The 27,256-nt window shown below is 37.2% G+C and overlaps 1 protein-coding gene across 13 annotated transcripts in view; it reads right to left on the bottom strand.

Moving 5' to 3' along the window:
* Positions 1-27,256, bottom strand: part of SSH2 (slingshot protein phosphatase 2) — a 412,119-nt gene that overhangs the window by 18,924 nt on the left and 365,939 nt on the right. For all 13 annotated transcript variants that reach the window (XM_077165399.1, XM_077165398.1, XM_077165409.1 and 10 more), the window contains 3 exons: positions 17,280-17,326; positions 14,125-14,271; positions 605-805 (listed from right to left, as the gene is read on the bottom strand). In XM_077165399.1, the coding sequence (XP_077021514.1) occupies positions 605-805; positions 14,125-14,271; positions 17,280-17,326 (395 nt within the window). The remainder of the gene's footprint in view (positions 1-604; positions 806-14,124; positions 14,272-17,279; positions 17,327-27,256) is intronic.

A 27,256-nucleotide genomic window follows, 5' to 3' on the forward strand; every position in this document is an offset into this window, starting at 1 on the left:
TATATAAAAAGTAGGATAAAAAAACACTTTTAAAAAGGAAGCAACAAAAAGCTATTTCTGGGGAAGCACCTTCATACATCAAATGGGTTATATACATCCGATTCTGACTTCTCATACAACCAAAAATACTTGGAAAGGGTCTGGTGAAGCTCAGCAGTAAAGGAAAAAAAAATTGACCAAAACAGCAGAAAGTACTTTTTTAAAAATTTGATTTTCTTTTTAAAGAATGGCCCGAAAACTTTCTAAGAATTTTAGCTAAGTCTAACATTATATTGGGAGCACTCAGTTGCAATTCTGATAAGGTAGCTGCATCTGGCCTTAAAAATTTTGAGAAATGTTCAATAAAATCTATACTTAGTTAGAACTGAAAACAAGAGAATAGCACTTCTGTTATTTAATTATATCTACCTGGAAGACTGTATGCTGAATCTTCCAAACTAATCTAACTGATTTTTTAAAAAGTGGATTGATAGAGAAGACCTCAATTTCCAAAAAGCACCAGGTCCAAATTAGGCTGAGAACTAGGAGCTGAGGACAACATTTCATGTTGTCTAAGGAGCCTTAAAGGGGGAGGGAAACTCCAAGAAAATCACTAAGGACTCACCTTGCCAGCAAGATACCCTGGTACTCTTCCAGTTGTCTCATGAAGCTGGGGTTGGGCTTGGTCACTGTTCGTCTTTCCTTCACGTAGTCATAGGCTCGGTCCAGATTCCAGCCATATTCCTTCATTGCATAGGCAATCACAGTGGAGGCTGAGCGACTCACCCCCATTTTGCAGTGCACAAGGCATTTAGATCCATGTTTCCTGTTTTGGGGGATCGTAGCAAAGAATAGGGGAAAACACAATAGTAAATATGTTATAGAAGTTGAGTTCTAAATTGTCCCAAATCTCCTGTCCTGCCCTTCCATTTTCTTGCTATGCAATGCACCCCCCCTCTTGGTACAGTCATACAAATACAACTACAATCAAATGTAGAGGGAGGTCAGTCAGTTCTGGTGTAATTAAAAAAAAAATTTTTTTTTTAATTGTATAACAAATATACATAGGAAAGAAAGGAAAAAGCAGTGATTATCAAAGCACACTTCAACAGATAGTTACAGAACAGAGCCCAGAGTTTGTCAGGGCTCCATTCCATCACCTCAGATTTTTCCTTCTAGCTGCTCCACAACACTGGAGGCGAGAGGGAACATTGATATAGTGATTCAAAAGCCATACTTGTTTATTAAATCCCACTTTTTGTTGTACTTCCCCCTCCTTTGATCTTTCTTCCAATCGATAGGGATTTTGGGGCAATGCTTGTTGTAGCTTTTTATGTTGAGAAGGGGTGTTCACACTAAAGGATAGGGGGTTGTAATTTTGATAATTCTGGACAGGCTGGTCCCTCTGAGTTTCAGGATTTAGCTGACCTAGGAACCCTAAGAATTGTATGTTCCAGGAAGGCAAACCTAGGCATGAAACCTTTATAGAGTATCAGTATGAGCCCCCAGGTATCCTTATGAGTCAACAGGAGTGATTTTTAAAAAAAATATTTTTACTGAGAAATCTTCACACATACAGTCCATCCATAGTATACAATCAATGGCTCACAATATCATTACACAGTTGTGTATTTATCACTATGGTCATTTTTAGAACATTTGCATCACTCCACAAAAAGAAAAAAAAAAGCCATACATTCCATACCCCTTATCCCTTCCTCTCATTGATCTCTAGTATTGCAGTTTACCCAATTTTTTGCCCCCTCTTTATTTATTTATTTTTTTATCCTTATTTTTTTACTCATTTGTCCATACCCTGGATAAACAGCACCAGATACAAGGTTTCACAACCACATGGTCACACTGTGAAAGCTATATAGTTATACAATCATCTTGAAGAATCAAGGCTACTAGAACACAGTTGAACAGTTTCAGGTACTTCCCTCTAGCCACTCCAATATAGCATAAACTAAAAAGGGATATGTATATAATATGCATAAGAATAACCTCAAGGATAAACTCTCAACTCTATCTGAAATTTCTCAGCCACTGAAACTTTGTCTCATTTCTCTCGTCTCCCTTTTGGTCAAGAAGGCTTTCTCAATCAATCCCATGATGCCGGGTCCAGGCTCATCCCGGGAGTTCTGTCCCACACTGCCAGGGAAAGTCACACCTCTGGGAGTCTTGTCCCACATAGTGGGGGGAGGGCAGTGAGTTCACCTGCCAAGTTGACTTAGAGAGAGAGGCCTGATCTGAGCAACAAAAGAGGTTCTCTAGGGGTGACTCTTAGGCATAATTATCAGTAGGCTTAGCCCCTCCTTTCACAGGGGTGAACCCCAAGATTGAGGGCTCAGTCTATTGAATGGGTTGTCTCCACTGCTTGTGAGAATATCAGGAACTCCCCAGATGGGGAAGTTGAATATTTCCTCCTTTCTCTTTAGTCTTCCAAGGGCACTTTGCAAATACTTATATATTCTCTGCCAAATTACTCTGGGATATATCGGGGTATCACACAAACCTGTACAATCCAACAAGATCTCACATTCTATTCAAGATTTCATATAATTATGGTGTTCAAGTAAACTAACCATACAAGTTAAATTAGATAATGCACTAAGAAAAGTACAAATTTTGCACCAAATAAACATCTCTCCTGTTGGTCTCATGCAGAAGCTGAAGTTTTAAAATATGGCCCATGTCATCCTTTACCCTGTATTCTGATTTACCTTAGTCCTATCCAGATCAGCTACATTTATACCTCTTGTTGAAGTCTGACCACTTTTTCAGCTTTTTAAATAGTTGTATGGGGTAATGTTGACTGTCATAGCTCCAGTGCTCAAATTGAGTCTCAGGTGTCACAGAAATACCCAAAGTTTCAGGGAACGACCAGGTTATACACAAATAGCTCAGTATCTCAGAACTTAGAAATAACAGTTACAACTCCTTAATATATCTTGACTGCTGTTTAGAGCTCACAATCTAGGACCCTTTACAATAGGCCCCAACCTGATAACCCATGCTTTCGACTTCAATTCTCCAAGTTTGTATATTATAGTTAGTCCATATGAGTGATGCATAATATTTTTTTGTGTCTGACATTCCATTCAACACACTGTCCTCAAGGTTCATTCACCTAGTTGCACGCCTCACAACTTCATTCCTTCTTGCAGCCACTTAGTAGCCCATCTATGTATACACCATAATTTCCCATTAACAGGAGTGATGTTGACTGGGGTTTAGCAAACCCTGGCAATTCACATTGTCTAACTGAAGTTTGCGTAAAAGCAGCCTCCAGAATAGCTTCCTGACTCCGTTTATCTCTTTTGGCCTCTGATATCTTATTTTATTACACTTCTCTTCTCCCTTCTGGTCAGAAAGGCATAGTGGATCCAACTGTGCCAGGGTCAGACTCACCCCCATGAGTCATGCATACTGTTAGGGCTATTTTTCACCCCTGAATGGCTGCACCATGTAGTGGGGAAGTCAACGATTTTCCTCATAGAGCTGCCTTAGAGAGAGACCACAACTGAGCAACAAAGAGGCCTCCTTGAAGTAACTCTCAGGCCTTGTTATGGGTAGTCTTAGCTTCTCCCCTACAGAAACAAGTTTCGTAAGAGCAAGTCCCCAAATCTAAGGCTTGGCCTATTTTCTTGGGAGTCCCCAGTGGTTGAGAGGGTACCTGGGTTTCTCAAGTGGGAGAGTTAAATAGTTTTTTCTATAAAGATATTTTCCCTTCAGATCCTCAAGGGACTCTACCAATACTTTTTAATTATCAGCCCACCACAGTCTGAGATGTATCCTGGTATTATATTAAGGTATAGAGAATTACAAGGCCTTGTTCCCGTTCTCTTCAGAGAGAGACCTTAGCATACTTGTTATTTTAGTTTCTGGCTTATTTTGCACAGCCCACTGTCCTCAAGGTTTATTCAGTTCATCCTGTGCCCCTCAATGTCCCTCTTTTTTTGTAGCCTCACCAAATTTCATCATATAAATTTATCACCATTTACCATTGTACTTCTCAGTCACTGTATCCTTCGGCTCCCTCTATCTATTGGGCATCATGGATAATGTTCAAAATAAACAAACCATGTCTTACGGTATCTTTGTTTGGCCGTACAATCAGCACTCTCAATTTCAGGTAATTTTCACTGGCTCATAATGACAAAGAACTGGAAAACATAACATCACCAACTATTGAATCAAAACTACCTTTTATCACTTACCCCCACCCCCCAGTTAGTTGCCCCTGGTAGTGCTATGGTACTGTTGATGTCTTCCTGTTAACTACTGGCCATAGCATGCATTTTTTAGTTTTCCCCTTAATATCCCTCTACTACTGATTCTTTGTCCATTATTAAACTATTGAAATAGTTCACGTGAGAACTTAACTTTTAATTGTAAATTTAATCATTGGGATATATGGCACTATACAGCCCTTTCAATATTCACCTTCAATATGACAATATTACTTATAAACTTGCTAATTAGTTATCATCACTTTTATCTGTTCCCTTGCATTTAGATTCAACCTCTTTGGGTAGTCCTTTTCTCTGTCTCTAACTTTTGTGTACCTTTAGGTCCGTTATATTTTACAGTATAACCTCTGAGATTACCTTTACCATAACAGTGAAATTATATAGTATCTGTCATTTTGTGACTGACTGACTTCACTCAGCATTATGTCCTCAAGGTTCATTCACATTGTCATATGTTTCAGGACATCATTTTGTCATATGGCTGCATAATATTCCACCAAATATATATATATATATATATATATCACATTTTGTTTATCTACTCGTCTGTTGATGGGCACTTGGGTTGTTTCCATCTCTTGGCCATTTTTTTTTTTTTTTTTGCATGGGCAGGCACTGGGAATCCAACCCGGGTCTCTGGCATGGCAGGCGAGAACTCTGCCTGTTGAGTCACCATGGCCCGCGCTCTTGGCCATTTTTTAACAGTCTGGCTATGAACATTGGTGTGCAAATGTTTGTTCATGTTAATGCCCTCAGCTCTTCTGGATATATACCGAGTACTGGTCTTGCCAGGTAAAATGGCAATTCAATATTCAGTTTTTTCAGAAATTGCCAAACACTCTTCCACAGTGACTGCACCATTATACATTTCCACCAACGGTCAATAAGTGTACCTACTTCTCCACATCCTCTCCAACATTTGTAGCTGTCTGGTTAATAGCAGCCATTCTTACATGTGAGAGATGATATGTCATTGTCGTCTTAATTTGCATTTCCTTATAGCTAATGAGAATGAGCATCTCTTCATGTGCTTTTTTAGCCATGTGTATTTGCTCTTCAAGAAAGTGTCTATAATCTCATGCCCATTTTATAATTGGGTTGTTTGTTCTTTTGTTGTTGAGCTGTGTAATTTCTTTATGTACACAGGATATCCAGCCTTTATCCAGTATGTGGTTTTCAAATATTTTCTTTCATTGAATTGGCTGCCTTTCACTTTTTAACAAAGTTCTTTGAGTTACAGAAGCTCTTGATCTTAAGGAGCTCCCATTTGTCTAATTTTCTTTCATTGCTTGTGCTTTAGGTGTAAAGTTTAAGAAGCTATCTCCTATTACTAGATCTTGAAGATATTTCCCTGCATTTTCTTCTAGAAGTTTTATGGTACTGGCTTACATTTAGATCTTTAATCCATCTTGAATTAATTTTTGTATAGGGTGTAAAGTAGGGTTCCTTCTTCATTTTTTTAGCTATTGATATCCAATTCTCCCATGCCCATTTATTGAAAAGACTATTCTGACACAGTTAATTGGATTTGGGGGCCTTATCAAAGACCAAATGTCCATAAATTGGGTGGTCTAATTCTGCACTTTCATTTCTATTCCATTGGTCAATACTTCTATCTTTGTACCAGTACCCTGCTGTTTTGACGACTGTGGCTTTATAGTAAGTTTTAAAGTCAGGAAGTGATAGTCCTCCCACTTTGTTCTTCTTTTTTAGGATATCTTTAGCTGTTCAGCTCTCTTTCCCCTCCATATAAATTTGATAACCAGCTTTTCCAAATCTTCAAAGTAGGTTTTTGGGATTTTTATTGGTATTGCATTGAATCTATAGATCACTTTGAGTAGAACTGACACCTTAATGACATTCAATCTTCCTACCCATGAGCACGGAATGTCCTTCCATCTATTTAGGTCATTTTGTATTTCCTTTAGCAATTTCTTTGTAATTTCTGTGTATAAGTCCTTGACATCCCTGGTTAGGCTTATTCCTAGCTACCTGATTCTTCTGTTCACTATTTTGAATGGCTTTTTTCCTTAACTATCTCCTCAGAGAGGTCATTGTTTGTGTATAGAAACATAACTGATTTTTGCACCTTAATTTTGTATCCTGCCACTTTGCTGAATTTATTAGCTCAAGTAGCTTTGCCATAGATTTCTCAGGATTTTCTAAGTATAGGATCCTGTAATCTGCAAATAATGAAAGTTTTACTTCTTCCTTTTCTAACTGGATACCTTTTATTTGTTTCTCCTGTTTATCACTCCAGCTAGGACTTCTAGTACAATGCTGAATAATAGTGGTGACAACAGGCATCCTTGTGTCATTCCTGCTCTTAGGGGGAATGCTTTCAGCCTGTCACCATTAAGTATGATGCTGGTTATGGGTTTTTCATATATGCCCTTTATGATATTGAGAAAGTTTCCTTTGATTCCTAATTTTTGAAGTGTTTTTATCAGGATAGGATACTGGGTTCTGTCGAAGGCTTTTTCAGCACCAGCTGATACACTCACGTGAGTTTTCCCTGTCGCTTTGTTAATGTGCTGTATTACACTGACTGATTTTCTTATGTTCAAAGACTCTTGCATTCCTGGTACAAATCCAACTTGGTCATGATACATAATTCTTCTAATGTGTCATTGGATTCAATTTGCTATTATTCTGTTAAGAATTTTTGCATCTATGTTCATTAGGGAGATTGGTCTGTAGTTTTTCTTTCTTGTAGCGTCTTTATCTGATTTTGTTACTAAAGTGATGATGTCAGCTTCATAAAATGAGTTAAGTAGCATGCCTTTTTCCTCAAGCTTTGGGAAGAGTTTGAGCAGGATTGATGTTAGTTCTTTTTGGAATGTTTGATAAAATTCAACTGTGAAGCTGTCTGGTCCTGGGCTTTTTTTTCTGGGAAAATTTTTGATGACTGACTGGATTTCTTTACTTGTAACTGGTTTGCTGATATCTTCTGTTTCTTCTTGAGTCAGTATAGGTAATTCATGTATTTCTAGGAATTTGTCCATTTTATCTAAGTTGTCTTGTTTGTAGGCATATAGTTGTTCATAATATTCTGGCGACTTTAAAGATTTCTCATTTCTGACTTTATTTGTGTCCTCTCTCTTTTCTTCTTTATTACTCTAGCTTCGGGTCCATCAATTTTATTGATTTTCTCAATCAACTTTTGGTTATATTGATTCATTCTATTATTCTATTGTTCTCCAGTTTGTTTATTTCTGCTTTAATCATTATTATTTCTTTTTGCTTTTGGGTTAGTTTGAAGTTCTTTCTCTAAATTCTCTAGGTGAGCAGTTAAATCCTCAAGTTTTATTTTTTAATTAAGCATTTAGTATAATAAATTTCCCTCTCAGCACTGCCTTTGCTGCCTCTCATAAATTTTGATATGTCGTATTCTCATTATCATGAGTCTCCAGATGTTTACCAATTTCTCTAGCAATTTCTTCTTTGACCTACTGATTATTAAAGAATATGTTGTTTAATCTCCATATATTTGTGAAAGCTCTGGTTCTTTGGTGATTATTAAATTCTAGCTTTATTCCATTGTGATCAGAGAAAGTACTTTGTATAATTTCAATCTTATTAAATTTATAAAGATTCAGTTTGTGCCCCAGTATGTAATGCATCCTGGAGAATGTTCCATGTGTACTAGAAACGGATGCATATCCTGGTGTTTAGGGGTGTAATGATCTATATGTATCTATTAGGTCTAATTCATTTATCCCCATGTTTACATTCTCTGTTTTCTTGTCAATCCTTATCTGGTTGTTCTATTTATAGTGGAGAGTGGTATACTGAAGTCTCTCCATTACTACTGTTGAAATATCTATAGCTCCTTACAGTTTTGGCAATATTTGCTTCATGTACTTGGGAGTCCCTTGATTAGGAGCATACACATTTATGACTATTATTTCTTCTTGGTGAACTGTCCCTTTTATTAATATGTAGTGTCCTTCTTTATCTCTTATAATGACTTTACATTTAAAGGCTATTTTGTCTGATATTAGTATAGCTACTCCTGCCTTTTTTTTGTTTACAACTTGCACAGATCTTTCTCCATCCTCTCACTTTCAATCTCACTGTGTCCTTGAATCTAAAATATGTCTCTTGTAAACAGCTTATATCTAGATGGATTATGTTTTTTAATCCATTCTGCCAGTCTGTATTTTTTAACTGGTGAGTTTAGTCTAACATTCAAAGTAATTACTGTAAAAGCAGTTCTTGATTCTTCCATTTTATCCTTCAGTTTTTATTTGTCAGAACTATATATTCTTTCCCTTCTCTCTCTTTTTATCCTTTAAATTACCATTACTTATATTCTTCAATTCTGTGCTTTTCTCAAGATCTCCCTGTCCTGTCCGTTTTTTTCACCTGATAGGACTCCCTTTAGTACTTCTTGTAGGCCAGGCCTCTTGTTAACTAGTTCTCTGAATCCTTGTTTGTCTTTGAAGATTGTAATCTCTCCCTCAATTTTGAAGGATAACTTAGCTGGATAAAGAATTGTTGGCTGAAAACCTTTCTCATCTAGGATCTTAAATATATCACATCACTCCCTTCTTGCTTCCATTGCGCGTGTTGAATAGTCTGAAGTCAGGCTTATATGTTTTCTCTTGTAGGTAAGTAGACTGATTTTCTCATGCTGCTTTTAGAACTTTCTGTTTCTCTTCAACATTTTTCAGTTTGATTAGTTTGTGTCTTGGAGTAGGTCTATTTGGATTTACTCTATTTGGAGTTCTGGGCCTCTTCAATTTGCATATTTATGTCTTTTATAAGTGTTGGGACGTTCTCCCCAATTATATCTTCAACTAACTTTCCTTTACTCTTCTCTTCTCCTTCTGGGACACCAATGATTCTTATATTTGTGTGCCATTTGTTGTCTATCATTTCCCTAAGATCCAGTTTCATTTTTCCCATCTTTATTGTCATTTGTTCTTTTGTGTACTCTAGTTCAATTGCTCTATCTTCTAGCTTACTTACTCTTCCTTCTGCTTCTTCAAATCTGCTATTGTGTGTCTCTAGCATGTTTCTAATTTGGCCTGCTGTATCTTTCAGTTTTGTGAGATATGCCATTTTTTCCTATTTAATCTTTCAAATTCCTCTTTATGCTCTTCCAGTGTCTTCCTGATATCCTTTATTTCTTTATAAATGTTCTGGAGTAGTTGTTCCATATTTCTGTGTCCCCTCTGGATTCTGACTTGGTTGTTTGGCTGGGCCATTTCTGCGTGAATCTTCAACGTGCTTTGTGATTTTCAGTTGTGTTCAGGACATTTGATTATCTTAATATGGTTATTTTGCAAGCTGGTTTCCTTCACTCATCTAAAATTTTGCATTTATTTGGCTTTGTATTGAAGGTTTCCTTTTGTACGTGGTTTATTAGTTATTCTGCATCAAATCAAGGTCCAGATCTCATGTAGGGAAATACAAGTCAATTTGATGGTCCATAAGAACCTAGGGTGGGATGCACAGGCACTTCAGTGGTAGAATGGTCACACACCATGCAGGAGACCCAGGCTCAACACCCTGCCCACAGAACCCCCAAAAAGAAAAAAATAATAATAATTTTAATAAAATAAAAGAAGAATATAATAAAAATATGAAGAAACAACAAGAATAATAACAAAACACACCTCAACAGTAGTAGGCCCCAGAGTCAGAAGGTGATACCCCAAGATATATTGGGAATGAACTCAGACAAGTGCCCACCAAAGGGAGAGAAAATTTAAGAAAAAAAAAAAAGAAAAGAAATAAAATAGAATAATGGAAAATATATAAAATAAGAAATAAAAATATGAAATATATAAAAATGAAATATATCAATATACATTTCATTATACTATACTAATATAGCAAAATGAAAAACAATTATACTATTAATAAAAATATAGAAAAATGTATTTTTAAAATGGGGAAAAAGAAAAAAAAAGAATAAAGAATGTTAGGAAAACAAACAAAAACTTAGGCAGATACGGCGTTAGCCTGCCTGCACTTACCCTTTTTCCCAGCAGGTGGCGATCCCAAGGTCTCTCTACCCCTCAGGTCCCCCCACTCCCTGACTGTGGCAGCTGGCCTGCACTTACCGCTTCTTGCCAGCAAGCAGCATGCCTGAGGCTCCTTCTCCCTCAGGCCAGCCTCTCCTGGTCTGCAGCAGTTCAAAGATGGCATGCATGGTAGGGGTGGGGTGGGGATTGCTCTGGCTCATGGCAGCTGGACAGCTGGTCTCAGCCCTTAGGACTGGGGAGCCAAACTACACCTGGGCTATCAGCCAACGAACCCACAGTGTATGATACTGCCCCTGTAGGCCAGCTATTCCTGGGACCTGGCTGAGCAACTGCTTCCATGTCTGGAGGCCTGGGCCCCAGCAGTGGACGACTGGGTCCTCCTCTAGACTCCCTGTGGGAGTTGTGAATTACAGCCTTGCATGGGGAGGTCTCCACAGCCAGCAGCTGGAGTAGGATAGCAGTGGAGGAACAATCAGTTCCCTCCAATACCATCTCCCCTCATGCTGCAGCCCACCTCCTGGTGGATCACAATCAACCAACCCACTCCGCTCTCCCCATCCTGATCTGCCCCCTGCCTCTCTCCTCCTCAAAACCCTGTAGAGACTCTGTTTGATTATTCACACCCTGGGACTGCATTCTCAGTCATTTTCTCCCTGTCCCTATCTTGTTCCACAGAGTAGGAATGAACTAATTACATTCTGCTCTGCCATCTTCCTGGAAGTCTCTCTGGTATACTCTTAAACAATATATTAAGGCTCTTTAATTCATTCAGCAAACATTTACCACATCTAAGACAATATGCAAGGTGCTGGGATGCAAAGATAAATAACACATAAATTTATGCCGAAAAGGGTAGAAACCAGTGGGAGAAACAAACCATTTACCATTTATAACATGGTAAGGGCAATGACAGTTGATCAAAGGGTTCAGGGAACATTTTCAATTTAGAGACCAGACTTCATTTTGTGTGTGGTGAAAGCTAATCCTCTCATAGCCCCAAAGGCATATTTCATGGCTGGCACTCTCTTGAGTTGAAGGTGTGGCCATGATTCTCTAATTTATTCAAATGTGCTGGGTTGTTTCCAGTTCAAGTTCAAGTAAAGGTTCTGTCCCCTGGAGGAAAATACAAATGAACTGAAATGAACCATTCCCTGTACTCCTATCTAGTTCTGGATATTACTTTTAATGCTACAACTGTGTCCCTATTGAGGGGCTGGCTACACAACCAGTAGAGCTGGATGTGAACATGTAATCACCATGTGGCTTTCTCAATGATCCGAGCACAAGGAATAAGAACTGCCTGTTTTTGTTTCATTTTTAACATGGGGTTGAATAAAAAGAAAACAAAGTTACCCCCTAATAGCTAAAATAAAATCCCTCAGTCTGAACATGTCAGAGCTTATTATGTTGGATAGAAACATGATTTAGTTATGCTAACTCTGCTAATAACACAGTGTCTGGCACACAGTGAGCCTTCTGTTTGCTGCACATATAAGCAAACTTATGGACGTGCTGATTAGTTTAAGCTGCCAGCTGCTTAAGAAGGAACAACATTTTAAAACCTGGAAACAAGAACTGTTACTCTTATTATTAGTTTACATGTGCTCTGGAATCTTTCCCAAAATAACTAGTCCCGTGAGTCAAAAAATATGCATATCAGCATAACAGGGGGAATCTTCTATTCATTCATTCACTCACTGTATCATGGTAGACAAACTTCTTTCCAGAAATTTATAATCCTTCTGCTGGGGATATAGACACATGAAAGAGTTAAGTACCAATGCAAGGAGGTATGAAGTTAAGTGCCAGAATGAGTGAGCTAGTTAAGCTACAGGAACGCAGAGGACAGTCTGGAGTAGATGAAGGGAAAATACCTGTCAGATAGGTACAAAATTTTGGTATCCCAAGGTTGGTGTGCACATATGCCTCCGTGTGCTTAGATCATCCCAAATGACTAAGAAATATATTTTTTGTTTGCTTCTGACATCACTGGGGCTTTCATTTAGACTAGTTAGGAAGCCAATGTATAGTGGCTCATATGGTAGTTGAGATATGTGCACTTTATTTCCCCATCATGCTTTGAGACCTCTAATGCATCAAAATCTTTTTATTAACAAAAATTAACAAACAAAAATATTAACATATCATTCCATTCTACATATACAATCAGCAATTCTCAATATCATCACATAGTTGCATATTCATCATTTCTTAGAACATTTTAATCCATCAAATTTTAAGTCTATACCTGTAAACATGGAAGGTGTTCAAACTTGGAGAACCCAAAGAGAAAATAAAATTATGAAATCCATTACCACGAAAACATCTCTTCAACATATTTTGAACTGGGCTTTTCAGTGAAAGATTTCTAACTCATGTAATGAAGGATCTGAAGTCAGTTTTCACTGACTTTCAGGTTCGGCCTCCCCCTAGACTCTGGATTGTCCAGATTAAGCCTGGAATCACATTAGTAATCCTAAACCCACCTGTAGGAAGGGTATGGAATTCAGAGCCCTGATTAGGATGACACACCTAAGGAGTCCAGGGCACAACACCTAAACAGGCACTCACTCTTGGGCTTGTGCATGTAGCGATCAGAACCTAAGAGTGTCTCCTTAAAGGCTGTGCCCTGGGTACCTCACTTGTTGCATCTTAACCATGGCTGTGCTGAAATTAGCCGTTCCTTAAACTGGGGCTGGGGATTCATCTGGCCTAAAGGCCTGGGACCCTAACAACTTGCCTAGCCTTTTCTATGCCTTTTCTCATGGAACTAGACTATTCATGCATAGTCTGAAGTGAGACATGATCTGGTTCAGATCCTAAAGTTACTGTTTGTTACTTAACTTCTCTGAACCTCATCTGTACATTGTGTCCATATGTGTACAAGTAGTATCTGCCTGTCCAGGTTTGGAAAAGATTACCTGAGAGAATGCATGTAAAGTGCCTGGCACACAGTAAGCATATCATGAGTGGTATTATTCTTGGGAGTAATTTAATGATGAGATTCAAGAACGTAAACTGCTCTTTCAAGTACTTGCTAGAGACCGAAAAAATGGGGCTCAGACTAAAGTATGAGGGATTCAAGGTAACTGCAATGGAGAATTTTCTGACCATGGGGACCACCTCTTAAGAGAGGAGTGGAATCATTCTTGAAACACTTCTTAACTGCCAGGGATGGTTTGAATGTGGTCCTACCTGAAAGAGGAATATGGCAAAGATGCTCATTTATGGTTCTTTCCAGTGAAGGAAAAAATAGAATCATCAAGGAAATCCTCAGGGATTTTAAAAAATGCAGTGCTGACATACTAATACTAATTACTACTCCATACTAAATTATACTAAGTGGTTAACACCAAAAGGGTTAATTAATTTTAGGAAGACATTAATAGAAAGGCCAGAGAAAAATTTAACCACTTAAAGTATCATAAAAATAAAATAAAAGAATGAGAAAAGATTTCCAAAGCTCACTGGTCTCTTTCCTTGTCTTCAGAGAGGAGGACATAATAGGACTATCTAAGACATAAGAAGGCAATCTGGAATGATTCTGATTACATAACTTTCAAACCTTTCTATTGGAATTTCTTACTTAGGAATTTCTTTCTTCTCTCATTTCTATTCATCTTGCTGCAGTTTAAGTCTATGTCCTCTAATTTTGTGCCCAGTGGAAACAGCCAGCATGTGGTCAACTTTTTGCAGGGGTTTTATTTACTTGAAGGAAAAGTATTAAGCCAATGGTATTCTTTTCCCTTGGATTTAAAAGTCCCAGTTCCTTTTCTCTTTATTTTCTTTTTCCAAAGGACCGACAGCAGGTCACGTATATAGCCCTGAGGCTGCAGCCATGAGTGGTGCATGAGGAACAGGGATCAGAATATGTGTGTGGGATCATTACTCACTTTGCTTTAGAGATGAATTTGTAAGTGTCATTCCAGTAAGCCAGGAGATCCGTTGCCTCTTCATCATATACCCGGATGTTATGATACTCAAAAACTCCTGGGAAGAAGTTATCTATCTCTCGAGTGACATTCAAGATGTACCGCACCCTGTAAGGAAACCAAGGGAGAATATGCGCTCTGCTACTCACATTATAAATCCAATTCCCAGCACTGCTTTTCTTATTTAAAACTTGTTCACTTCCTAGGCTGAAATTAAATACCAAAATAATGCAGAAAGCTAAACTACTAAGAGGCTAGACTTATTTAATACAGACTATAATATAAATCAGGATCCTGGCCATATCTGGGCACCAAGGAGTTATCGAGCAAACAGTTTTTTGCCAAGTTCAACATTAAAGTCCATTTTAGGTTATATATAGTTACTTAATCTTGTCCTTGATAGTCTCTTGAAAATAAGCTTCACATTTTAGTTCAAAGAATCAATCTGAGACCTATATTTTGACAATCTCTCTTTCTGTCACTGAAATTACCAGCAATGTAATCTGTGTCTTAGAAGCTACTGATATAAAATCACATTATTAACAGGTACCTCAAGAAAAAAAAAACAGCAAAAGAAAAAAATTCCCTCCTACCTTTTAAATGCCAGATTTTCAGATTTTGCTCTTTTACTGTCTCCAAACTACATAAAGACAAATGAGGCCAGGGCTGTGTTGGTCTTAAAACTCTCTTAACTCTATGTTCTTGGCTGCTAAGGCAGTGGATGTGTCCGAGGGCTCACCTAATGAGATGCTCACTGAAAAGGATTTCGGCACCAAAGCTTTCTTCTGCTCTCTCACAGCACAATCTCAATAAATGTTTGGGTTTAATTTACCAGTGAGTTACCTTTTCTGAGTGATATGTGCACTTAGCCATCACTGGAGGTTATACCAATCACACAAGGACTCACTCTTTAGTCTCTGCAGTAGTTATTTCCTTCTCAGAACCACAGGTAGAATTCTACACATCTAATCATGGAAGTCCAGAGAATGATTACAAAAGAACTTTATCTTGTGCGATTAAGGTCAGGTGGCCAAAATTTTTCTGGGACATGATTTGAATTCTGTTTTAACTTAGAATCAAAGCCCATTACAAGAAAGGAATTTCTTTTCAAATGTAAAAAGCAAGCACATGGTGAGAATGTAAAATGGTGTGACTGCTTTGGAAAACAGTCTGGCAGTTCCCAAAAGAGGTTAAACAGAGTTACTATATGACCCAACAATTCCACTCCTAGGTATATACTCAAGAGAAACAAAAACATCCACGAAGAAACCCTGTATCAGCCAAAAGTGTAAACAACCCAAATACACACCAACTGATGAATGGATAAATAAAATGAGGTATATCCATACAACAGAATATTTGGAAATAAAAAAGAAATGAAGTATTGATGTATTCTACAAAATGCACAGACCCTGAATACATTACGCTAAGTGAAAGAAGCCAGTCTCAAAAAAAAACCCATATATATGATTCTATTTATATGAAACGTCTAGAACAGACAATTCTGTAGACAGAGAGTAGATTACTGGTTGCCTAGGGCTAGGGCTCATGGAAATAGGGACTAATTCTAAAGGGTATCGGCTTTTTATCTGGGGTGATGGAATGGTCTAAAACTGATAGTGGAGAGGTGATGATGGCATAATTTTGTGAATTCTACTGCATTTGGCAAGCAGTGCTATATCAAAACTCAGATTTCATTACTAAGCATTGTATCTAGGTGCAGGTTTCCCAGAATGACAGAAATTTTAAAGCTCAATTACACTTAGGAAGTTGTCAAAAACTTTTTTTAAAGCACTAGAACCCCATTTCTTGGCCCCATTCTCAAAGAAATCTTAGGCAGAACTCCTGTATATAAAACAGATAAAATATGATATCAGTGTTGTTGAATTAAGGATCTGTACTCTTGAAAGACTTCCAAGGATCCTAATCAGAAAACTACTCCTCTAAAGAGGGCAAACGGTAGGCGCAGGATTAGAAACTAGGTTTTTTAACTTTCCAGCCCAGTTTACTGATGGATTTCTTCCCCTTGTTATTTGCTTTAAGGCAACTCAAACCCTCACGTGTCATTCTGGCCATCATTCATTCACATTTACTGAGCACCCTCTTGGTCTAAAGCTCTGAGCTATGTAGATACGTCACACACAAGACAAAGATATGGTCACAGCCTTTAAAAGAACCCTAGACTCAACATTCAATAATTTGAATCTTCCAAATTCTATTTCTTTTTATATCTTAAATTAAGCAACCGCATTTCTTCCTCTTAGAATTATTTGCATAATTATGTCTTAGTCCTGCTTCAAGTTGAATTTAGGGATTATGAAATGCCTTTCTTCTGGGGGTGGGAAAAGCAGAGAAAATACATCTAGTTATGGTAAAGATAACCAGAAGGTTGACTTGAAGCTGGAAAACAGGCAGCCAGTATCTAGCTAGGCAGCCAATACTATACCTCTGAGTCTCAGCTGGTCTTATCTACCCCCAGTGAAGAGTTAGTGCAGCAAATTCAGAAGATTTTCTGCTCTCTTTTTGAGATATTCTGACTCCTTAAGTAAAATTCAGCAGGAAATTTAGTAGGCACTAGCTAAGAAGAATGATGGCATTTTGCTTGCTGAATGTTCACTGTGGATTCAATTGCTAGAATCAAACATCAACAACCATGCTGCTTAGAGGCACATTTCCTAATGTAAGGTTAGACTATTTCCATTTCAGAAGCTTGACAATTTGACATTCATAACTTACTGACTCTCCAAGCAGCTTACTATAAAAGGAGAGGGACTGAGTCTTATTTATCTGTGGTTCCCTAGCACTTAGCACTGTGGCCCATGGAAGATGCTCAATAAGTGTTGAAGTAACAGCTTTGTGAACCCAACGTATGCAGTTCTGTGTACTCTTACATAAAAATAAGAACTGATAACTACATGTGATTTTAAATGGCACAAAACGTTTGCAAGTTTTCGAAAATCTTTTCTTGGGGGATGAGCAGATGAAACTGGGAGAATAGCTGTTTTATTATTATGCCTATTGGCAGCAACTCTAAAAGTTATTCATTGATTTCTCTTTGACTGGAAAATGTAAAGATTTTTCACACTTAGGTGTCAGCAATTGTTGTGTATACCTACCCTCGGTTCTGTAAGTCTTCTAAGTTGGAGGCGTTCCATTCTGAGCCCTGTGGAGCAAAAAGACAAGGTTAGGAGTATGAGCAAATTGCTCAATTATAACACTTGAAAGAGTCCGCCAAGGGAAAGAGCAGAGCTTCTAAAAAGAAGGCCAATAACATCCACCAAGCTTCCTCTAAGTGCCAGGTATTTTATCACATTTTGTTTCCACAAATGATAGAGTAAGAAAGTTACATCTTCACTTCCATTTTTAAAGATGAGAAAATAGACCCTTCTAGACCATCCTCTAATGTAAGTCAGATGCATTATGAGTTTTTCCTCTATAGCATGTATCACAATTTGTACTCATATTTACTTATGGGTTGATATTACTTCTTTCACTATAATACAGTCTCACTGAGGGCGGGGCTATGTCTCTTCCTCTGCACTGTTGACAGTGCTGGGCTCCTGGAAGGTACTCAATTAACATACTGAATAAACAAAGAAGCATTATGGATTAAACCTAGAATTAATTTAAAAGCCCAAAATCTTTCTAGTACATTATGTTACATCTAAGGAGGTGGGGAGTTGGTGGGATGTGGAGGGGTAGGGGTGGAGATGAGAGTACAAAAGCAGCTTCTCTGAAACAATGAAGGAAACATGATATGCAAAATTTAAAGAAAGAGGGGAGGGAAAAGGCACCATACAAGCAGGGCAAGAAATAAGAAAACAAGAACTGAAAAATTATCCTCTGTGAAACAAAACCTAAGCTAGAGGTCCAGAAAAAGCTGAACTGAAGGTCAAAGAACACACAGACAACAAATTCATCTAGCAAGAAAACTCTAGGTAAGAGAAGTGAAAGCAATCTCCAGAATAAACTAATTAAGGTAATTAAATGTCTAGATGCCAGCAAAAAATAACAAATCACACCAGGAAAATTGAAGATATGGCCCAGTCAAAGGAACAAACCAATAGTTCAAATGAGATACAAGAGCTGAAACAATTATTCAGAATATATGAACACACATGGAAAACCTCATCAAAAACCAAATCAATGAATTGAGGGGGGATATGAAGAAGGCAAGGAATGAACAAAAAGAAGAAATGGAAAGTCTGAAAAAACAAATCACAGAACTTATGGAAATGAAAGGTACAGTAGAAGAGATAAAAAAACAATGGAAACCTACAATGGTAGATTTCAAGAGACAGAGGTTAGGATTAGTGAACTGGAGGATGAAACATCTGAAATCCGACAAGAAACAGAAACTATAGGGAAAAAAAATGGAAAAATATAAGCAGAAACTCAGGGAATTGAATGATAATATGACACGCACAAATATACGTGTTGTGGGTGTCCCGAAAGGAAAAGAGAAGGGAAATGGAGGAGAAAAACCAATGGAAGAAATTATCACTGAAAATTTCCCAACTCTTATGAAAGACCTAAAATTACAGATCCAAGAAGTGCAGTGTACCCCAAAGAGAACAAATCCAAACAGACGTTCTCCAAGACATTTACTAGTCAGAATGTCAGAGGTCAAAGAGAAAGAGAGGATCTTGAAAGCAGCAAGAGAAAAGCAACCCATCACATACAAGGGAAACCCAATAAGACTATGTGTAGATTTCTCAGCAGAAACCATGGAGGCGAGAAGACAGTGGGATGATATATTAAAATTGCTAAAAGAGAAAAACTGCCAACCAAGAATTCTATACCCAGCAAAATTGTCCTTCAAAAATGAGGGAGAAATTAAAACATTTGCAGACAAAAAAATCACTGAGAGAATTTGTGACCAAGAGACCAGCTCTGCAAGAAATACTAAAGGGAGCATGAAGACAGATACAAAAAGACAGAAGAGAGAGGTGTGGAGAAGAGTGTAGAAAGAAGGAAAATTAGATATGACATATAAAATACAAAAGGCAAAATGGTAGCGGAAAGTATTACTCAAACAGTAATAACACTAAATGTTAATGGATTGAACTCCCCAATCAAAAGACATAGAGGGGCAGAATGGATTAAAAAACAGGACCCATCTATATGCTGTCTACAGGAAACACATCTTAGACTCAAAGATAAACATAGGTTGAAAGTGAAAGGTTGGGAAAAGATATTTCATGAAAATAACAACGAGAAAAGAGCAGGAGTAGCTATACTAATATCCAACAAATTAGACTTCAAATGTAGAACAGTTAAAAGAGACAAGAAGGATACTATGTACTAATAAAAGGAAAAATTCAACATGAAGACATAACAATCATAAATATTTATGCACCGAACCAGAATGCCCCAAAATACATGAGGCGAATACTGAAAAGGGAAAAAGACACATCTACCATAATAGTTGGAGACTTCAATTCCCCACTCTCATCAATGGACAGAACATCTAGACAGAAGATCAATAAAGAAACAGAGAATTTGAATATTACAACAAATGAGCTAGACTTAACAGACATTTATAGGTCATTACTCCCCACAACAGCAGGATACACCTTTTTCTCAAGTGCTCATGGATCATTCTAAAAGATAGACCATATGCTGGGTCACAAAGCAAGTCTTAAAAAATTTAAAAAGATTGAAATCATACAAAACACTTTCTCAGATCATAAAGGAATGAAGTTGGAAATCAATAATAGGCAGAGTGCCAGAAAATTCACAAATATGTGGAGGTTCAACAACACACTCTTAAGCAACCAGTGGGCCAAGGAAGAAATTACAAGAGAAATCAGTAAATATCTCAAGGTGAATGAAAATGAAAACACAACATATCAAAACTTATGGGATGCAGCAAAGGCAGTGCTAAGAGGAAAATTTATTGCCCTAAATGCCTATATCAAAAAAGAAGAAAGGGCAAAAATACAGGAATTAACTGTCCACTTGGAAGAACTGGAGAAAGAACAGCAAACTAACCCCAAAGCAAGCAAAAGGAAAGAAATAACAAAGATTAGAGCAGAAATAAATGAAACTGAGAACATGAAAACAATTGAGAAAATCAATAAGACCAGAAGTTGGTTCTATGAGAAAATCAGTAAGATTGATGGGCCCTTAGCAAGATTGACAAAAAGAAGAAGAGAGAGGATGCAAATAAATAAGATCAGAAATGGAAGAGGAGACATAACCACTGACCCCACAGAAATAAAGGAGGTAATAACAGGATACTATGAACAACTTTATGCCAATAAATACAACAATGTAGATGAAATGGACAACTTCCTAGAAAGGCATGAACAACCAACTTTGACTCAAGAAGAAACAGATGACCTCAACAAACCAATCACAAGTAAAGAAATTGAATCGGTCATTCAAAAGCTTCCCAAAAAGAAAAGTCCAGGACCAGACGGCTTCACATGTGAATTCTACCAAACATTCCAGAAAGAATTAGTACCAATCCTGCTCAAACTCTTCAAAAAAATTGAAGTGGAGGGAAAGTTACCTAATTCATTCTATGAAGCCAACATCACCCTCATACCAAAACCAGGCAAAGATATTACAAAAAAAGAAAACTACAGACCAATCTCTCTAATGAATATAGATGCAAAAATCCTCAACAAAATTCCAGCAAACCGAATCCAGCAACACATTAAAAGAATTATACATCATGACCAAGTAAGATTCATCCCAGGTATGCAAGGATGGTTCAACATAAGAAAATCAATTAATGTAATACACCATATCAACAAATCAAAGCAGAAAAACACGTGATCATCTCAATTGATGCAGAGAAGGCATCTGACAAGATTCAACATCCTTTCCTGTTGAAACACTTCAAAGGATAGGAATACAAGGGAATTTCCCTAAAATGATAAAGGGAATATATGAAAAACCCACAGCTAATATCATCCTCAAAGGGGAAAAACTGAAAACTTTCTCCCTAAGATCAGGAACAAGACAAGGATGTCCACTATCACCACTGTTATTCAACATTGTGTTGGAAGTTCTAGCCAGAGCAATTAGACAAGAAAAAGAAATACAAGGCATCAAAATTGAAAAGGAAGAAGTAAAACTATCACTGTTTGCAGATGATATGATACTATATGTTGAAAACCCTGAAAAATCCACAGCAAAACTACCTGAGCTAATAAACGAGTACAGCAAAGTGGCAGGTTACAAGATCAACATTCAAAAATTTGTAGTGTTTCTATACACTAGTAATGAACAAGCTGAGGGGGAAATCAAGAAACGAATTCCATTTACAATTGCAACTAAAAGAATAAAATACTTAGGAATAAATTTAACTAAAGAGACAAAAGTCCTATACAAAGGAAACTACAAGAAATTGTTAAAAGAAATCACAGAAGACCTAAATAGATGGAAGGGCATACCGTGTTCATGGATTGGAAGACTAAATATAGTTCAGATGTCAATTCTACCTAAATTGATTTACAGATTCAACGCAATACCAATCAAAATCCCAACAACTTACTTTTCAGAAATAGAAAAACCAGTAAGCAAATTTATCTGGAAGGGCAGGGTGCCCCAAATTGCTAAAAGTATCTTGAGGAAAAAAAATGAAGCTGGAGGTCTCACGCTGCCTGACTTTAAGGCATATTAAAAAAAAAAAAAAATTAAAGCAAGATATACATGGGATATGACATTCAGGGGTGAAAATCTCCCTGACAACACGGGGTGTTATTCATAGGGATGAGTCTGGCCTTGGCCCCTGGATCCACAAGGCCTTCCAGACCAAAAAGGCTAGAAAAGTGTAATGAAATAAGGCATCAATGGCCAAGGAAGATCAAGTAGAGTCAAGAGGCTATTCTGGAGGCTAGTCTTATGCAAACTTCAGTTAGATAGTGCTACTTGCCGTAGTTTGCTAAACCTCAAGGAACTTCACTCCTGTTGACTCTTAAGAACACCTAGGGTTCAAACTGAGACTCTATAAAAGTTTCATGCACTTAATTTGCTTTCCTGGAACCAGTAATTTCCAGATGGTTCTTAGGACAGATAGATCTTGAAACTCCGAGGGACCATCCTCTCCAAGATAATCAACTAATTACATCCCCACATTCTTTAATGTGGACATTCCTTCTCAAACATGAAAAATTCAGAACTGGCATTACCTAAAGATCCTTATAGATTCGGAGAAGGATCAAGAAAAAGGAGGAGATATAACAGAGAAAATGGGATTTAACAAATGTGTGTGACTGCTGAATCACTATATTAATATTCCTTCTAGCCTCCAATGTTTTGGAGCAGCTAGAATGAAAGATATGAAATGGTAGAATAATAAACCATAACAACCTCTGAAATCTGTTCTGTAATTATTTATTGAAGTATACTTTGAAAATTATTGCTTTTTTCTTTTGCTTTGAATATATGTATGTATATATATTATATTTTACAATAAAAAACATTTTGAAAAATTTAATTTAAAAGTTTAAGGTAAACTTTTTTGGGGGAATGGTGACATTTCTACAGGTTTGGAAGATAGATGAATTGTTAATATTTTGCCACATTTGCTTTCTCTCCCCTTTGCACTCTCTCAAAATATATCACACATTTTTTTCCCCTCGAACTTATGAAAATAATTTAAGTATCATGATTCTGCACTTCAATACAAGCATGTATTTTCTAAGAAAGGGACATTTTCCTATATAACCATAACATTATCATACCCAATAAATATAACATTGATACAATAATAATCTAGTGCACTATTCATATTAAAATTCCCACAATTGTCCCCAAAATGTCCTTTATATTCACTTAATCAAGTATCACACTTTGCCTTTAATTGCTATGTCTTCACCTCTCTATTTATCTCCCCCTTTTCCTTCTTTTTTTTTGGTTTATCATAATACTATATTTTTTGAGACTCCAAACCTGTTTTCTGGTGAGTGGATTCAGGTCAAACATTTTTGACAAGAATATTACAGGGGTGATGTGTATGTTCTCCAATTGCATCAAATGAAGCACATAAAAATCAATCAGTTCCATTATTTTTCATGTTGAGTCTGAATTTTTGATTAAAGTACCTTTGTGTTTGCCACATCCTTATATTGTAGAGTTTTTTGTTTGTTTGTTTTTTACAAAATTAGTAATGACTGGGGCAATACTTTGAAGTCTTGTAAATACCCTGTTTCACAGTAACTTTTATCCTGTGGTATTAGCACTGACTGATGATCTTGCCCACATCAATTATTTTATTGGAGGTTATAAAATGGTGATTTTCAAATTCTATCACTCCAGTACATTTGTTAGATGGCACTCATTGTTTTGTTTAAAAAAAAAAAGCCTTCTCCTGACCAATCCCTTCACCCTGTTTTTAAATGTCATTATGGAATCTTGTATTCTTTTTTATATTTAGTATGTTATAATCTATTATCAAGATTATTATAATTTTTTGACACTCAGATTATCCTGACTTTGGCCGGTGGGAATCTCTTCAAGCTAGCTCCTTCTGACATGATGACCCTGTTAATTAGTCTTTGGGCACTTTCTTGCTTTCTGGTACAGAGTTGTTCCAGGTTCACCTCCATGGGTAATTAATCAGCCACTTACCCTAGAAGCCCTAGTGTTTTAGTCTGCCAAAGCTGCCAGAGACAGATTGGCGTTTATAAAAGGGAATTTATTTAGTTAAAAACTTATAGTTCTTCAGAGGAAAGGCAGCTAACTTTCATCTGGGATTCTCTTTTTCATGGGAAGGCACAGGGCGATGTTTGTTGGCCTTCTCTCCCAGCATCTGGATTCCAACAGCTTTCTCCAGGGCGATTCCTTTCTGCATCTCCAAATGTCTGGGCTGAACTGAGAGTGCTGAGATGAGGTATGCTGAGCTGCTTCGGCTGTGCTGCATGGAGTTCTTTTTTTTTAAGCCTCCAATGAATTAAGTTAAACACCACTCATTACAGAAGGCACTCCCCTTAGCTGACTGCACATGCAATAAACCACAGATGTTTCACATGCTAATGATTCCAGTCCACAGCAACAGAACTAGGCACCATCACCTGGTCAAGTTGACACCTAAACCTAACCACCACACCTGGTCTCTTTTAGTGAAGAATGATATTTTGTAATCAAGACCTAGGCATTAATTAAGTATGCTTATTACTACTGGGTATCACTGTTTCTAAAACCTTTTCAGTTGAGATGGGAAATATTTCTGAAAAACCACTGAATTAAAATTGATATCTTCAATTCAAGTTCAACAGCACAGGGTCCTACTCACTCTCCCACTCCTCTCCAAACATCTGTTATCTCTCTTCTCTGCAGTGAGAACTTTGATTCCCAACAACTCATTTATTCTACATCAAAACCACTACCAACAACAAACCTATCAAGTTCAAATTTTCTTTTCAGTTCTTTTTGTTCTTGGAATATCCCACTAAGGGGTATAATCTGAGTATTACATAATCAGAGTATTGTATTTAAAAGTTATTTGAATTAGTATCTTTCTGTGAGGTTATCAATTGGATATTTATTTAGGTTCACTGGTGTGCTGGTTTGTATATACCCTAGAAAAGCCATGTTTTAATCTTAATCCCATTTTGTAAAGGCAGCGGCTTCTTCTAATTCCTATTCAGCACTGTATGCTTGAAACTGTAATTAGATCATCTCCCTGGAGATGAAATTTAATCAAGAGTGGTTGTTAAGCTGGATTAGCTAGAGGTATGTCTCCATCCATTTGGGTGGGTCTTGATTAGTTTCTGAAGTCCTATAAAAGAGGAATCATTTTTTTTACATGGGCAGGCACCGGGAATCGAACCCGGGTCCTCTGGCATGGCAGGCAAGCGTTCTTGCCACTGAGCCACCATGGCCCAAGAGGACTCATTTTGAAGAATGGGAGATTCAGAGAGAGCAGAGCGGAATGACATAGTCACAAGAAGGAGACGTCCACCAGCCAGTGACCTTTGGAGATGAAGAAGGAAAATGCCTCTGAGGGAGCTTCATGAAACAGGAAGCCAGGAGAGAAAGCTAGCAGATGACACCATGTTCGCCATGTGCCTTTCCACTTGAGAGAGAAACCCTGTGTTCGTCATGTGCCTTCTCACTTGAGACAGAAACCCTAAATTTCATGGGCCTACTTGAACCAAGATATCTTTTCCTGGATGCCTTTGATTGGACATTTCCATAGACTTGTTTTAATTGAGACATTTTCTCGGCCTTAGAATTGTAAACTAGCAACTTATTAAATTACCCTTTTTAAAAGCCGTTCCGTTTCTGGTATATTGCATTCTAGCAAACTAGAACAACCGGATCCTGTTTGTCTTTGATATTAGGGAGTGCATTTCCATTCTTTTTTTTATTTAATTTTTTGAATCTACAAAACTTTTACATGATTCAAAGCCAAAAGTCTATTAAAAAGCATCCCAGTTTAAAATGAAGCTGAATAAATCAGAATAGAGGGTAAAGAATGATACGGCCCATATTTTCAAACTTTTAACCTCTGTGTGAGATCAAAGGGAGATGTCTATTTGGTGCAAAATTTATATTTTGGGTAGCACACTATTTAATTAACTTCTATAGTCAGTTTACTTGCATACCATAATTACATGGAATCTTGAATAGGGCATGAGATCTTGTTGCTTTGTACAGATTAGTGTGATGCCCCAATATATCCCAGAGTAATCTGAGCAGGGAATAAGAAATTATTTGTAAAGTCCCCTTGGGGACTGGGGAGAAAGGAGTAAATATTAAATTCCCATCTGGGGAATTCCTGATATTCTTGCATTCTTGCAAACAGTGGAGACAACCCATTGAGTAGGCTGGGCCCTCAATCTTAAGGCTCACCCTACGAAGTTTATTCCAGCAAAGGAGAGGCTAAATCTACAGTTAATTATGCCTAAGTCACCCCCAGAGAATCTCTTTTGTTGCTCAGGTGTGGCCTCCCTCTCTAAGCCAACTTGGCAGGTGAACTCACTGCCCTCCCCCTACATGGGACATGACTCCCAGGGATGTAAATCTCCTAGGCAACTTGAGACAGGACTCCTGGAATGAGCCAGGACCCGACATATTGGAATGAGACAGTCCTTCCTGACCTAAAGGGGGAAGAGAGAAATGAGACAAAACAAAATCTCAGTGGCTGAGAGATTTCAAACAGAGTTGGGAGGTTATTCCTAGCATTATATAGATATCTCTTTTTAGTTTATAGTGTATTGGAGTGGCTACAGGGAAGTAGCTGAAACTGTTGAACTGTGTTTCAATAGCCTTGATTCTCAAAGAAGACTGTATAACTATATAGCTTTTACAATGTGAATGTGTGATTGTGAACAACAACAACAAAAAGGAAATGCTAAAAGAAGTTATTTAGAAGAAGGGAAATAAAATCAGATGGACTGGGACACTCTAAAATGAACAAAGTTTAATGAGTGGAAGAGTTTCTGTTTGAGGTGATGGAAAAATATGGGTAATGGATATCAGTATTGGTAGCACCATGGTGTGAATGTAATTAATACTACTAAAGTATACACTTCAAAATGGTTAAAATGGGAAACTGAGTTGTATATTTGTCATCACAATAAAGTTTTTAAAAATGAAAAGAAAAAGTAATCTCAGAAGCCTTACTCCAATCTCTATCTCTTCAATTCTTAAGTACCATTTTCAATAGTTTCTGAATTACTCTATATTCTATTTTTAAAAAATTATGAGCAAATGTATACTTAGAACTTCTTATATTACTTCTTACACAAAAGTAGTATACTATATATATATATTTTGCTCTTTGCTTCACTTTACAATATATCCTCAAAACCACTTTACAGTAAAAATCTTGTGACTGACACTTCTTTTATCTGGTATATGGGTAGATAAGTAATAAAATGAAGACAAAAAATGATAATAATAGGGAGGAGATAAGGGGTATGGGATTAAAAAATTTTCTTTCTTTTTTGGAGTAATGAAAATGCTCTAAAATTGAATGTGATGACGATATTGTGAGTCACTGATTATATACTTTGGATGTATTATACAGGGTGTGAATATATCTCAACAAAATTATACTGACAGATAAAAAGCAAAATAAAACAAAAATACTCCATATCACAGTTCATAGATATCTTACTTATTCTTTCTT

This window comes from Tamandua tetradactyla, chromosome 6 (assembly GCF_023851605.1).
Source record: "Tamandua tetradactyla isolate mTamTet1 chromosome 6, mTamTet1.pri, whole genome shotgun sequence".
Lineage (NCBI taxonomy): Eukaryota > Metazoa > Chordata > Mammalia > Pilosa > Myrmecophagidae > Tamandua > Tamandua tetradactyla.